The sequence below is a fragment of the Camellia sinensis genome, chromosome 14, assembly GCF_055761805.1.
Source record: "Camellia sinensis isolate YWXY chromosome 14, ASM5576180v1, whole genome shotgun sequence".
Classification (NCBI taxonomy): domain Eukaryota; kingdom Viridiplantae; phylum Streptophyta; class Magnoliopsida; order Ericales; family Theaceae; genus Camellia; species Camellia sinensis.
Window position 1 is genome coordinate 70555172 of NC_138974.1, and position 15406 is coordinate 70570577.

Consider the following 15406-nt stretch of genomic DNA (forward strand, 5'->3'; position numbering starts at 1 on the left):
AAAAATCAAAATAAATATCAAATTATCATGTTTCTTTACGAATAATTATAAATGATGAACAATCATTATTTAAAGAACAATTTTGACTATTAAAATTTTAATAACACTTGAAGGTCCAAAAAATTTTAATTAAGATTTAAAGAAATATAAATTCATAAATTAAGATTTATGTATAAATATCTCAAAATTTTAATTTATTAAAATAATTAAAAATTAAAATAACTTGCTAAAATAGTTAGCTTGTCAAAAGGAGGCCCAAAAAAAAACGACAATGCTACGTAGCTCAAATTTTGTGGCTCAAAAGTGGCTCAAATGGCCAAAACGACGTCGTTTTGAGTACAAAACAACATAAAAATGGCCAAAACGACGTCGTTTTGGCCATTTGAGCCACTTTTGAGCCACAAAATTTGAGCTACGAGACATTTTCCAAAAAAAATTAGAAACATATAAAAAACCCACATAGAGATAGCCGAAAGCAAGCTCCAAACTGAAAGAGACAAATAACCCCACAACAAGCTTCAACAAAAACAACTCCCATCAATTTCCCTGCAATCTCCACCTTTTCTCCGATCAATTGACGCCGTGCCGTGATGGGCAAGTCAACTCTCTCTCTCTCTCTCTCTCTATGTATTATAGTTACTACATACAGTGGACTTTCTATGTTTTGTTTGCCTGAGATAAATTGAGAGTTATAACTAGAAATAGTGAAAGCGATGGTAGTCTAGGAATGAGATTGGACCACTTGTTTCTTGCTGCTACCATGATGATGATTCCTATTACTACTATTATTATTAGTACTACTACTACAAGGGACCTCATTAACATTGCCTTCTTTTCTGGTGCTGGACTGGCTTGTCTTTGGCTTCCTTGGTATGCATTTTGCTTTCACTCCCTCCATCTCTTTCACCTCCAACTCTGTGGTCCTATACAATTAAAAATAATAATAATATTAATCAGTTAAATATTTAAAACATTGTTATATGGATAAACTATTTTGAAAAGAAAAAGTATGTTTATTAATAGGGTATTAATTAAATATTAAATACTTAGGAGGCAGTAAAATATCAACTCATCTTTTTAGGATGATGATATATTCAACTCCTTATTAAACTTAATTAATGTGGACCCCCAAAAGAAAAGCTAGTTAGGTAATATAAAAAAAATATTAAAAAATAGAAGGAAAAAAAATCAAGAAATTTATCTCGAAAGAATGATATTTGCTCTGAATTCAATTTTTGTATAGTGTGTTTCACATTTGAAATGAATTTTAACTACATAATGTTATTTTCGAACCTCTAATGTTGTTGCAAGAATAAAGTATAATGCGTAGATTTAAATTTAATAGAAGGTGAGTTACATCCAAAATAAATTCACAATTAATCTGGAAGGCAAATGGAACATAAGCCAAAGTTTCTGAATAGTTGGGCAACAAAGTTAATGTGATGATTGATAACTTGGCGCAGCAAATTGATGGAGACCATTTACCAAAAAAGTGTTCTGGGTTGGTTGATAACAGGGATGTGAAGAGGGAAAGTTTGGGCATCGAAGCAAGCTGTTCTTTTCAATTCTTTTTTTGTTTAAAATGGTGCAATGCTTTGATTTCAAATCTGAAATTAGGACAAACAGGGCTACAGGAAAGTGTCATGTTAAGGAATCTGAGATTGAAGGCTCTGTTTTTTTTTGTGAAATTACACATACAAAGAGAATGCACTTCATTTATCAAAAACTAAAGCAAGAATGGTTTCAAAAACAAATCTTAACCTTGCAACATTGTTTCTGATATTGGTAATATAAGCAAACTACAACTACTTTAAAAACTGGTGAAAAATTAGCAAAAGTGTGTGCACAATGGAGTTTGTTTTTATTAATTTGGGTCATTGTGTCATTAATGGTTCAAACTAACTATAATCGGCCAACTAAGCAAAAGTGGACTCGGTTCGGATCCCGATTTGACTGTGACTCACTTTAGTCCAGTTGAGTTGGCCGACCACAGCGGGTATTCATTTGAGGCTAATTGGGATGTTTTAAAAGAGTTAATTTTTTAATTACATAAATCCAAAAAGTCAAAAAAATTATTTGTCATTAGCTATAAAAGTAAAAATACTAAAATATTAAAATTTTCAATTGCAATTGCAATTTTTTTTTTTTTAATTTTATAAAAGGGTACACATTTTTCAAAATGAATGTAGTTCGGTCACACTGTATTTTTGACACTTACACAAATTATTTTTGGTATAGGTAGCATTAGTTTTCTCAACCAAACCTCTCATGCATCTAACCTCGTAGTTTTAGGTCAAGTTTGACTATCCAAAATAAGGATACATTTTTTATCTTTTTATCTTTTTTTCATCACATCATCTCTCTATTTTTTTACACATCTTTTCGTAAAAAAATAAAAAGTACGCTCTACTTTTTATTTATTTATTTTAAATATTATTAAGCTCAGTGAATTCGATCTAATAACTCAATTGAGAAAACAAAATATGAGTAGTTCAATTTGTCTAGCTCTTAGCTAAAGAAAACAATCATAAAATCAAGTAACAAACAAAAAGGATCAAACAGTAGAGCATGGATGATAGAGAATCAAACAAAAAGTAATCCATGTGAATCTGAGTATGCATGTCAGAAAAACATGAAAATATTGAAACAAACAGTTAGTGACACTGAGTTTCGAAAGAAAAAAACAAAAAAGAGAACCGAAAAAAGAATTCACTCACTTACCTATCTGCATTGTAAGATGAACACCTCTTCAGTGCTGGAAATTCCTCCTTCTTTGTCTCTATCAAGCTCCCACTGAAGTACTCTTTTTCTTCCACCATCTTAACTCTTCCTACAAAACTAGGGTTTTCCACAATAGCTTCCTCTGCGTCCTTCCCCACCTGATTTGCAACCCCGCCGCCACGTGGCAACCTCGCCTTGTAATGCGAAATCAAAGAGAACCCCCGATGGTGATCCGTATCCTTCCCTTGTGTTGTGGGTCCACAGTCCTTGAACGAGATCGAACCGCAGGTGATCAACTGCATCAGAACCGACGCCGCCTTGAGCCGTCCACTTGGGTGATTATCAGCCGTCCGATCTTCGTTGACTATTTCAGGACACAGGACGACTCGACCGTCAGCCTTCATCAGGGAGTCTAGGGTTTCAGGGCTCGAATCGGACGGCGGGGGAGAGATCTCCTCTCTGCTCAGCTCTGTGCTCTGATTCTCATTCTCACACGATTCTTTGCTCTTCTCTTCTTCTTCTTCTTCTTCGATTTCTCTGATTGCTCGACGACGGCGTCGCTTGTCGTCTGTCTGAGTGGACGCGTCGGCGGCGGCTCTTCCGGCTGACTCGCCGGTGCACTCGGCCTTATAGACTTTGTACTCGTGGAGGTCGATTGAGCTCCAGGATTGGTTCCTCCGCCGCGTCACCACCACAGGGAAATCGCACTCGTCGCCGGATTTCTGATTCTCCGGCGGCGGTTTCTTGAAACTAGAAGACAACGAATCGTCGGATTTGCAGATTGAAGCGCTGTCCAGAAGCTCTGATCCTTTGAGAACGTACTCTTGTCCGTGCGCTGGGTAGATGAAATCGTTCTCGGCCAAATCGTGCCACACGAATCCATTCTTGTAGCTCCTGAATCAAACTTCAAATTCAGTATCTGTATGTATCTATGAAGTAGAAATCTAGAAGTAGAAGTGAAATGTACCGCTTGGAAGACCAGGAATACATGGTAGCCATGCCTTTACCACGAAGGAAGTTCAAGCGATTGATGACATCTGAGGAACAAAGAGGTTGAGAAAAGCCCAAATTACAATGACAATCAAATGTAAGCTAAACCTCGGTTTGGTAGCCGAGAAAATTTATGAAAATTTGCATGGGTTGAATTAAATTTTCTCAGCAGTCAAACAGAGGTTGGAAAATTGAACAACGAGTTTCTCACCTCTGAGATAGAGACCTTCAGGGGAGGAGAGAGGGACCTCCATGAAATGGGGGTGCTCGAGCTGGCCGTTGCGAGAGAGGTAGTAAACGACGGGGACTTTCCTCTCAGACCTGAGCTTGTTGGGAGGTTCGGTCCAGACTTTGGTGCGTTCGGGACTGGTTTCTCTGTCTTTCCATTTCTTGGAGATTTGGAGGTCTGTGGTGGTTCGTCCTCTAGAAGTGACCGCCATTGCTCTGCCAAAAAAAAAAAAATGAAGGGAATGTAAAAGCTTCTACGAAGAAATCAGAGGAAGGTTTAAAGTGGATGGGATAGACATGTAAGGAGTGTTTACCGAGGCGGGAGTAAAAGATTCAACTCATGTGCTTTGAATTTTTTTGATATTGGAAAGGTTTAGAGAGAGAAAGAGATGGGTCACGTTTATAAGGTGAGGCGGAGGTAGGGATTTGTTTTGGTCTGTCCAAAAAAAATTTAAAAAAAAAATAATAATAATCTTAATTTTATAAATAAGTATATTATAAAATTAATATGTATTCAGGTTAACAATTTGAATCGTTGATATAATATGATAAATTAAAAATATATATATATATATATATATAAAAGAATAATGATTGAGATTTTACCCTATACATGAGGATTCACACATTCATAGAAAGTTAAGATCACTTTAAAGGTGCGATGGTCATTCCAAAAAAAAAGGATTCAAACATTTTTAAAAGATTAAATTATTTATACATAAATAATTATATAATTAAATAACATATATATTATAATAGATGAATGAATGTTGAAAACATGTAGGCTTTGTATAGATGAAAATAATTTAATAGTATAAATTGATTTTAGATCAATTTAATTTTTTCATGAATAATTTACATTATTAAATTGAATCTAAACCAGTTCAATAAGACCATCTCTTACGGTGAATCAAAAATTTTATCATATTTGAATAAAATTTTGTTGAAAAATTTGATTTGATACCGTTCACTCTAATGCTAAAATTATAATTTTTATCAAATTTTTTCACATTCTCGATTGTCTGGGAGAACATCCGGACAGATATTTTGGAGATCGTTCGAATATGAACAAAAAAGGTATCAAAATTGCTATTGGTGGACATCCGAAAAGACATCTGATAGGATGTCCGGCCCAATGATAAATTTAAATTTGATGAAAAATAAAAGATTTCTTTCATTTGATGAAAATTTTAATTTTAATTTTATTTGATATGATTTTAATGAAAGAATTGAAACGCCTCGTTTGACGTTTTTTATCAAATTTTAAATTTGATGAAATATGTTAGGCTGAATTGCACTCTAATACAAGTCAATTTCATCTTAAAATTAAGATTTTTAACTTTAATAAATTGGTACTCATTTTGGTGAGGGATTGAGGGGAGTTGGGTGTGAACTTGAGGGAGGAGCAGGTGTGAACAGATGGGGGGAGAGAGGGAGCAGGGATTCAAAATAGGATGCCGCAGACAACAGCTAGCAAACAAAATTAGAGTTGTTTTATTTTCTGTACATCTGGCACCCTAAATATTTATTGGTATTTATTTTATTTTATTTTTTCAAATATTTTTTAGTGAACATCTATCATATTATTGCTTAATTGCTAAAAAAATGTTTTTAAGAATTTTAACTTTTATAGAATTTTTGCAAACATTTATTTTGTTTATCATTGTTTTTTTTATTATAACTAAACAAAAATCAACAAATTATCTCTTTTATAAAGACTGAAAAGAATTTTATATTTATGAGCAATGCTATAAAAATAATAAATAAATAAAATGATTTAGTATTTTTTCTAAATTATTTTTTAATGAAACTAAATGACTCATTTTTAAAAAGATGGACATATGTGACAAATGCACGTCAGTGCGACATTAATCATGAAATAAATTTAATATACACATTTTCTATCATATATATCCTTAAATTATATTTTTTTAATTATAATTAATTTTCTTTTTTAATTATAATATTATTTTAGTTATGATTTATAATATCTTTGGTTATGTCATATGTGTTGTTTGGTTATAATTTTTTTTTAATTATGACTCAAAAAGCATGAAATTATATCATTTTATTCTTTAATTATAAAGTGCATCCCAATAAAAAGAAATATAATATTATTTTTAGTTTATTATGTAAATGATATAAAAAATAAAATTAATATTTTATAAATGAAGGTAGGATGTTCTAAAAATTTTTATTTCAAATTCTACTAAAAAATTAAATCAACTCAAAATATCAACCTAAATTGATTCTATAAACTGTATCTTTATTTTAAATATTTAAAATATCAAATTAAATTAGACAAGTTGGCCGGGTCCTCAGTTTACGACAATTAAGACTATAAATTGAACTCATTTTATTAAGAACTAGTTGAGCTTAAAATATTAAACTCAAACTTGACCTAGTTATTTGAAAATTTTGAACTTGCTTGAACTCGAGACAAGCTTTAAAGGAAAAAATTGACTCTATTCGAGATCAACTCAATTACTTAAAAAAAAAAAAACTCAAAAGTTAAATTTATGTTTGTTACTTAAATAAATGAATCGAGTTTAAATTAAGAAAGCTCTAATATATATATGTACACATAAAAACTACGTTTACTAAAAAAATGTATAATTGAGATTTAATTAGTATATTATAAATTTCATATACAAAATGAATTTGAATTATATAATATTTTTAGAAAAAATTCTTAATAAAACGTTTTAATACATAAAAAAAAATACTCTTAGACCTATTTTGGAAAGTTGAAATTTAAATAAAAAAATTTAAAAATTAATGAGGACTGCTAAGTTTCCCTACCTATTTACTTTGGACACCCATTCTTTGAACCCACACTCACATAATTGAAATCCCATCATAATCTCTTTAAACTCCCACTTTAATACCAAATACACCCATATTCTTTAGATCCAACTCTTCTTCTTCTTTTACCGCTGGTGGCGCTGCTCTCGTGAGCCACGCGCCCTCCCTCCCTTCTTCCCTCCTCTTTTCTTTTCTTTATTTGTCTTCTTCTTCTTCTTCCCCTTCTCTCACCTCTTCTCCTCTTCCTACCCCTCTCCTTAACCCCAAATCCAAGCCCAAACCCTAACCTTAACCTTAATCCCATCCCCACCAACTCGAGCAACCATCATCGGTGGCCAACCCACAGCCCCTCGCCCCCCCTTCTTTTCTCTTCTTCTTCTTCCCTCACTCCTACCACCGCCGATGACCCCCCTTCCTTCATTGGTGACCTCCCACAATCACCTTTTCTTCTTCTCCCAATCGACCTCCTTTAATCGTCCTTTCACCGTTACCCCTACTTGCCTTTCCCCATCGCAAACCAGATCTGGAAAAAGAGAGAAGAAGAAAAGAGGGCTCAATCTCCTATTGGAAAAAATAGATTTTTGGTGACTTTAATTAAATACTAAAGTGGGTCTCAGCCATTTATTGTGTTGGGTCCAAGTGGGTCTAGATACTTTGCAATGAGATTTTTACACCACAAAAAGAATAGCTAAAAACCATTGAGAATTGAATAAAAAATTGCCTCATGAAGTTAGCTTCATGAAAGAGGTAGTGGGATTAGTGTGTATAATACGTTTGTAACTCCTGCATTATTGCATAGGTTAATGGTGCATTAGTGACCAGTCATAAAGGCAAGTTAATGGTGCATTAGTGACCAGCCATAAAGGCTGGAGGCTCTTCCTCTCTCCCTTATACATGTATAAATTGAGACCCTCCTGTCTAGTCTCAACACAGAAATTTTTGCTTTCATTTTACAAGTTAGTTTGCCAGAAAGTTCCTACAGTGAGAGAGTGCTACCACGGTTTTTGTTCGCTAAGATAGACAAAGAGTGCTTTTACTGTAGCTAGTTTTTGCCCGTCATATCCTGGGAGACAGATGCCGGAATTCCTCAAACACGCGACTCGTGAGGGGACGAAAATCTGTTTTAAGGAAACTCTTACCGTGTGGGTTTCGGTTTGCTTTCTTTACCATTTTATTGTATTGTGTACATCTGTTATAATTTAGTTGTAATTCTCAGCATGCGTTCTTGGTATATAAGTTTGGAATTTGTTTGGTTTTTTGTAATAGAAACCAAAGTATTTAGCCTTGGCTAAAGAGTAGTTCTTATTTGTTCTAAATTTGTTTCTTATGGACTAGGAGTCAACATGCTCTTGAAAGTTTTGCCTAAGGTTAACTGGGTCTTAAGTGAGACCAGTGTGACCCCTCCAGTCTTCCTGAAACTTTATTGACCATGTTCGATTCTAGGATAAGTGATAAGATCGATTTTGAATTAAATTTCAGACTTTAGGATTTTCTAGTATTAAGTTTAGTTTTTGAAAAAACAGAATAGTAAAATTCTGTTGTGATTTTCTAGAAAATGGCTTCAAGAGGCAACAACAGAAATGTTGTTCCACCTGCCAACCTTAAAGCCTTGTAAGGTTCTTAAAGGAAGACCTAGAAAGATCAAGTGTGATTAAAGGAAATCATAAGATCCAATAATAATATCTCTGAATTAATCAGAGGCGATTAGTATATTATCCTTGTGTCAATTATAGCATATATGATTGCTATGTGACTTTGCTTGAAAGCTAAGATGAGACGACCCATTAGGGTGGGTGAATATAATTTTGAATTTTTAAATTCCAGATCATTCTAATCATATGTCAAGACATGGTGGTTCCTAGTAGTTGAGAGGCTACTAATCATATGTCAAGACATGATGATTCCGAGTAATAAAAGAGTCTATTGTTCCTATGTCAGGAAGTTGTGATTCCTTGTAGTAAAGTGACTATTGATCACAAGTTAAGACATTATGATTCCTAGTAGTAAAAAGTCCACTGATCACATACTGAGAAATTAGTGATTCCTAGTGATAAGACTACTGGCCTTGTTATGAAGTTCTGAATAGTAGACTATTAAATACTAGATTTGTGTTTCCTAATAGTAAGACTATTGGCTTCAGAGTAATAGGTTAGACCAAATATGTTTGGGTGCCTAATTCGATTGATGACATTCTGGGAATATATTTACTGTAATATGATTTTGAGAGTTTCATAATCATTGTAAGACAAGAAATTATTTAAAGACCCTGTATGAATTTTTGGAAAAGGCCAAAATCCTTTCTATAAATTCTACAAATGTGGGAGTGTCATGCAAAAGGTGGCGATACCTAAACCCAACGGGGTTAGGATAAGCCTAAAAATCCATGGACTTTGTATTCAATGGTTATGCACATAATAGCAGTGCATATCGATTTCTTGTGTTTAAATATGCTATTCCAAATATACACAAGAATACTATACTAGAATTAAGAAATGCATCTTTCTTTGAAGATGTATTTCCTCATCGTCTCCAAGAAAGGATTCCGAGTTCCATGGAAGAGGTTGAAGCTGACAATGATCACATAACTGATCAAACAGATGATCACTTAGATGATCAAGTTGATGATCAAACTGAGGAAGTAGATGAGCCAAGAAGGAGTAAGAGGGATAAGACTGCCAAGTCCTTTTGCCCAGATTTCTTGACTTATGTGTTAGAGAGAGAACCTTGAACGTTTTATGAAGTTGTGATTTCATCTGAAAGTTTTTTGTGGAAAAAAGCAATTAAGAGTAAAATTTACTCCATCCTACAAAATCATACTTGGGAGTTGGTTGATCTACCTCTAAGTAGTAAGGCCTTGGGAAGTAAGCGGATCTTTAAAGAAAGATAAAAGCGGATGGGTCAATTGATAAGTATAAAGCAAGGCTAGTTATCAAAGGACACATGCAGTGAGAAGGCCTGGATTATTTTGATACGTATTTATCTGTGACAAGGATTACATCCATTCGCAAGGTAATTATAATAGTAGCATTACGTTGTCTGGAGATACATCAGATGGACGTAAAGACAGCTTTCTTGAATGGAGATTTAGATGAAGAAATCTACATGGAGCAACTCGAGGGGTTCTTAGCTCCAGGACAAAATAAGAAAGTCTATAAGCTTGTCAAATTATTGTATGGTTTGAAGCATACTCCCAAGCAATAGCATGGGAAGTTTGACAACGTTATGTTGTCAAATGGGTTCAAAATCAATGAGTATGACAAATACGTATATGTCAAAGACACTGATAGAGGTTATATCATTTTGTATCTATATGTAGATGGCATACTCATTGTTGGTAATAATGATGAGATGATTCGAACTACCAAGAGATTGTTAAACTCTAAGTATTGTTGAGAAAATACTTGAGAAATTTGATAAATCAGATAGAAATGTGTTTAGGACATCGGTAGACATGAGTCTACACTTGACCAAGAATAATGGTGCGAGTGTCACTCAGCTAGAATATTCTCGGGTCATTGGAAGTTTGATGTATTTAATGAGCTGTACAAGGCCGGATATAGCCTACTCTATTAACAGGCTTAGTAGATACACGCGTAATCCGAATGCTACTCATTTGAGGGGCATTATGCGAGTGTTAGGTTATCTATGCTACATCTAGGGTTATGGGCTGCATTATACCAGATACCCAGCGGTATTAGAAGGGTATAGTGATGCGAATTGGATATCAGATATAAAGGACTCAAAGTCCACTAGTGGATATGTGTTTACTCTTGGTGGGATAACCGTGTCTTGGAAATCTTCCAAGCAAACTTGTATATCTAGATTAACGATAAAATTAGAGTTTATTGCTTTAGATAAAGCAACGGAAGAAACTGAATGGCTTTGCCATTTCATTGAAGATATCCCACATTGGTCTAAATCTGTGTCAGCTATTTGTATTTATTGTGATAGTCAATCTGCAACTGGTAGGACACAGAGTAATATGTATAATAGAAAGTCTAGACATATCTGTCGTAGATATAATTCCATACGATAACTACTCTTGAATGGAGTTGTCTCTATAGACTATGTAAAGTCTAAGGACAACATTGTGGATCCGCTAACCAAATGGTTAAATCGAGTGTTAGTTGAGACGTCGTCAAAAGGAATGAAGTTAAGGCCTTTGGAAGTTATCGGAATGAAAACCCAACCTAGTTGATTAGAGATCCCAGGATCTAGGTTCAATGGGACAACCTAATTTCGTGTAACAATGGTAGGTCACTGTAGGGGCAAAACCCTCTAGCCATTCCTTTAAGCAGTGATGCCTGCGGGAGTGAAGGTTAAGCAAAGCTTTTAATGACTCTTATATGTTGAGGATTCAAACAGGGCATAGCAGGATACTTTGAAGAGTCACCTATGTGAGTGTGAAGTGGGACCGCTTCTAGAAGAATTGGGAGGCCAAAATTTTTTGAAACCACTTGTTGAACCAGGCTAGTGCTCGGGGCCATACAAGGCACACCAATGAGAACAGAATGGTGGTAGGAGTAATTCCCGTGTGAGATCTATTGCCTCAGTTTACATAAACGGCAGAGCAGTTCAAGATGTCATATTCACTAATTAGCCAGTAAACTCGATAGGTTTTCACTGGGAGAGGTTCAAAGCCACAAGCTACTTTCTCTAATGTCGGGGTTAGTCCATTGTACTCTCTCTCTGAATCATTATTGTTGAACGGTGTCCGTTTGTTGAGTCATTCGATCAATTTTATTCATATGGGGAATTGTTGAAAAAAATGAGTTTTTGGTGACTTTAATTAAATATTAAAGTGGGTCTCAATCATTTATTGTGTTGAGTCCAAGTGGGTTTAGATACTTTGCAATGAGATCTTTACATCACAAAAAGAATAGCCAAAAATCATTAAAAATTGAATGAGAAATTGCTTTATGAAGTTAGCTTCATGAAAAAGGTAGTGGGATTAGTGTGTATAATATGTTTGTACCTCCTGCATTATTGCAGAGGTTAATGGTGCATTAGTAATCAGCCATAAAGACAGGTTAATGGTGCATTAGTGACCAGCCATAAAGGTTGGAGGCTCTTCCTCTCTCCTTTATACATGTATAAATTGAGACCCTCCTGTCTAGTCTCAACACAGAAATTTTTGCTTCCATTTTACAAGTTAGTTTGTCAGAAAAATTCCTATGGTGAGAGAGTATTGCCACGGTTTTTGTTTGCTAAGCTAGACAGAGAGTGCTTCTGCCGTAGTTGGTTTTGACCGTCGTATCCTGAGAAACAGACACCAGAATTCCTCAAGCACTTAACCCATGAGGCGGGAAAAATCTGTTTTAAAGAAACTGCTACCGTGCAGACTTCGATTTGCTTTTTTTACTATTTTATTGTATGATGTATGTTTGTTGTAATTCAGTTGTAATTCTCAACATGTGTTCTTGGTATATAATTTTGATTTATTCGTGAATCTATTTATTTAATTTCTCAATTTGGACAACATCTCCGTCCACTGAACTCACGAGCTCTCTCTCTTCGTCTTTTTCTTTTTCTTCGTGACTCTCTCTTTCACACATACACTCTCTGCTGGCAATGGTGAGTTGAGAAAGAGGGCACGAGATCTAGGGTTAGGGTTTAGATAATGGTGGCAGCGGCAGTGGGTAGTGGGCGGTGATAGCAGCGGTGCGACAGTAGAGGAGAAGCAACATCAATGGTGTTGTAGAGGGGTGGAAGGTTGCTAGAGGATGAATGCTATAGCCGAAAGTGATTTAGGCTTTGAAAAATTATGGTTGAAAGGTTAGGAATGATGGTAAATTTGGAAGTTCATATTCGGACAAAATTGAAACTTAAAAAAAAAAAGAAAAGAGATCGGTGGTCTTAAGAAAAAAGATAAGTACAAATAGCACTGCTCAAATTAATACAAAATAGTAAATTATTCCATTCATTCTTTTGCACTTTTTTTATAAAAAAATAAAAATAAAAATCCCAATTCTTAAAAGGGAAATCAGTGGATGAGTCAAATTTTTTTCTCCTTCAAATTCATGGTAAATTTTAATTATTAAAATTATAAATTTTTTAATAAATATATAATTATTTTTAAAAATAAAACCTGATTTGTAATTTCTCCACCTTAAAACAACTCTTGTTTAACGAAAAAGTGATCCAAGTGCCTGCGTCTCCAATTTTGCGATTTTAAAACAGTACTTGAAAATTCAAATCGTCAAAGAGTTTGACCATGGTTCTTTATTAGCTCCACCAACCATTGACTACTGCAAATGATGATCGCGCTATTGTGGTATTATAGCACCTCCCATAAAAATATATATTTTTATTTTTTTAATGGTATTATCTTTTTATTTTTTTTATATATTTATTTATAAAAAATAAAAAATATATACTTATTTATATATTTATTTATAAAAAATAAAAAATATATACTTATTTATATCATTTCAAATACCCCTAATACTCTTTACAATAAAATAAATTTGCTTGCACAGTACATAAAATATAATCATCGATATTATATGCATTAAAATTCTTATTAAAAATATATTTATTTAATATAACTGAATGTGTAAATATTATTTTTTTAGAAATTATGAAATAAAATTTATAAATTAATTGTTGTAACAAAATAATTTTAATTTTTTCAATTAAAATGGTTGTGTATATGTAATATTTTATTTTATTAACTATTTTAATCGTTTTTTTTTTTTAATCTTTATTGACTAAAATCATCATCCCAAACACCATCCGGCAATTTTAGTGTAATGATTAAAATAATTTTTTTTCTTCAATTTTTCTTAATAAAAATGAGAAGATGAAAATTTTAAAATTTAAATTGACAAAATTGTTACAATCCTCAAATCTTTTTAATTTTTTTAATTAACCACTTACATTTCACCTTTTGTACTGTTTTGCAAGAATGTTAGTGTACTTGCCTCACACCAAAATAAAACTTATGATGGAAAAAATTATTAGATTGTCTTGGACATTAAACCTTATTTGAGAAGTTAGTTATTTTAATTGATTATTTAATTTTTTTGACTATTTTAATTTGATAAAGTAGTTATGTTTATGAAGTTGGCTAGTTTTTTATAATTAATTTAATAATTATGAGAAAAAAATAAAATAATTATAAATATAATATAATATAATATTTTATTTTTTAATAATTATTGTAACCGAATTATCTTTCCAAACATTTCTATTATGTGAAAATATTTTCACCAAGCACCGCATGCTATGCTTATGTGTAGGGGTGTGCATAATACCGCCGAAACCGCTGAAACCGTCAAAACCGCACCGAACCGCACCGCCAAGGCAAATTTGTTATTATTTATCAATCGAACCGCCGGTTTTTGGTAAGAAAAATGGCAAATTCTAGTGACACTTTTATCAATCCGCCGGTTTCTATTTTTCTTCCAAACCGCACCGACCCGCACCGCTATTAAATCATGTTTTTATAAGATTCTAAAAATTCTTTTTTACTTAAGTTTGCTTGTTGTTCTATACCTTAGAATATAGTATTACATTATTGCTCGAGGGGAATTTTATGTATTGTATTTGATCATTGTAGCTTTCACAGATGCTTGTAATGAACTGATGGCATAGTCGTTGATATTATCATGTTGTTGCTACACTTGTTGCATCAGAAGAAAACTTCGCAAGATGCTTAACATCACGGTATCTCTCGTCTTTTTTTTACTCTTTGATTTAAATTTTGTAATTTGAATTATATTTTTTATAAACCGCCAATCTGTCCGAACCGCTAAGGCAAATCCGCCATTATATGCCAACCGAACCGCCGGTTTTTGATAAGGAAAATGACAAATGCTAGTGACACTTTTATCAATCCGCCACCCGCCATACGGTTTCTATTTTTCTCTCAAACCGCACCGACCCGCACCGCGCACACCCCTACTTATGTGTACCTTCAAATAACTTTTCACAGGATCGTTGACAAGTCCTAGAATCCATACAAAATGTAAAAGGAGGTCCATCCAATCATCAATGAGACACCGCGAGATTGATCGAACCAAGCGGACGGCCCGGATCGTAGAAGAGAGACAGGGGGGTACAAGACAGATCTGCAGGTTAATGAGGCCATATCTTTTTGATGGGGTGTATTGTTGTACATGTGATTTGTCTCGTTTAGATCTGACGGTCGTCGTTTTGCGATGATGGAGATCGAATGTACTGTAGAAGACGTGAAGTGGTGTGGGGCCTGGTGAACACCCAATTGGAGTGTACCAAAAAGCTGAACAGAGTTGGACTCAAACAAAAAAAATAAATAAATAAATAACAACATTTCCAAATAATTCAACTTGTCGACAACATTTTCAGTGTTAATTATATTATTACACCTTTTATATTATATTAAAAAACAAAATATTATGAATCAACGTTAAATGAACATAAATGATACATTTTTTTAATTTAAAAATTTTAAAAGGATATTAATAATGTGAAAAAAAAAAAATTAAAGTCAAAACATTACATTACATAAAACTCATACACTAACTAAAACTATTAAAACTGTCGATCTTTTTTCTTAAATGAATGTTTGTCACTCACCATTAACTTGTAATTTATTTTAAATATATTTTTGTAATGAAAATTAAATTAATAAAATATAAAATTTATGGGTGAAGTGAATTTAAATTATTAATTTTTTTAA

At 33.4% G+C, this 15406-nt stretch overlaps 1 protein-coding gene across 2 annotated transcripts; it reads right to left on the reverse strand.

Moving 5' to 3' along the window:
• Positions 1-466: 466 nt before the first annotated feature.
• Positions 467-4377, reverse strand: LOC114263127 (UPSTREAM OF FLC protein (DUF966)). 2 transcript variants are annotated; one of them, XM_028203617.2, is made up of 5 exons: positions 4254-4377; positions 3923-4155; positions 3689-3758; positions 2722-3615; positions 467-923 (listed from the first exon to the last, which is right to left on the reverse strand). In XM_028203617.2, the coding sequence occupies exons 2-5, from the start codon at positions 4149-4151 to the stop codon at positions 722-724; spliced, it is 1395 nt and encodes a 464-aa protein (XP_028059418.2). In that variant the 5' UTR covers positions 4152-4155; positions 4254-4377; the 3' UTR covers positions 467-721. The 2 variants fall into 2 exon arrangements, with proteins under 2 accessions (XP_028059418.2, XP_028059419.2); XM_028203618.2 differs by having other exon boundaries at positions 3923-4343.
• Between the last annotated feature and the right edge of the window lie 11029 nt (positions 4378-15406).

Coding starts and splice junctions, on each gene's coding strand:
- LOC114263127 (XM_028203617.2), bottom strand. CDS start 4,151: ATGGCGGTCACTTCTAGAGGACGAACCACCACAGACCTCCAAATCTCC. Junction 3,759..3,922: donor TGAAGGTCTCTATCTCAGAG/GTGAGAAACTCG, acceptor TTTGTTCCTCAG/ATGTCATCAATCGCTTGAAC. Junction 3,616..3,688: donor TATTCCTGGTCTTCCAAGCG/GTACATTTCACT, acceptor AGTTTGATTCAG/GAGCTACAAGAATGGATTCG.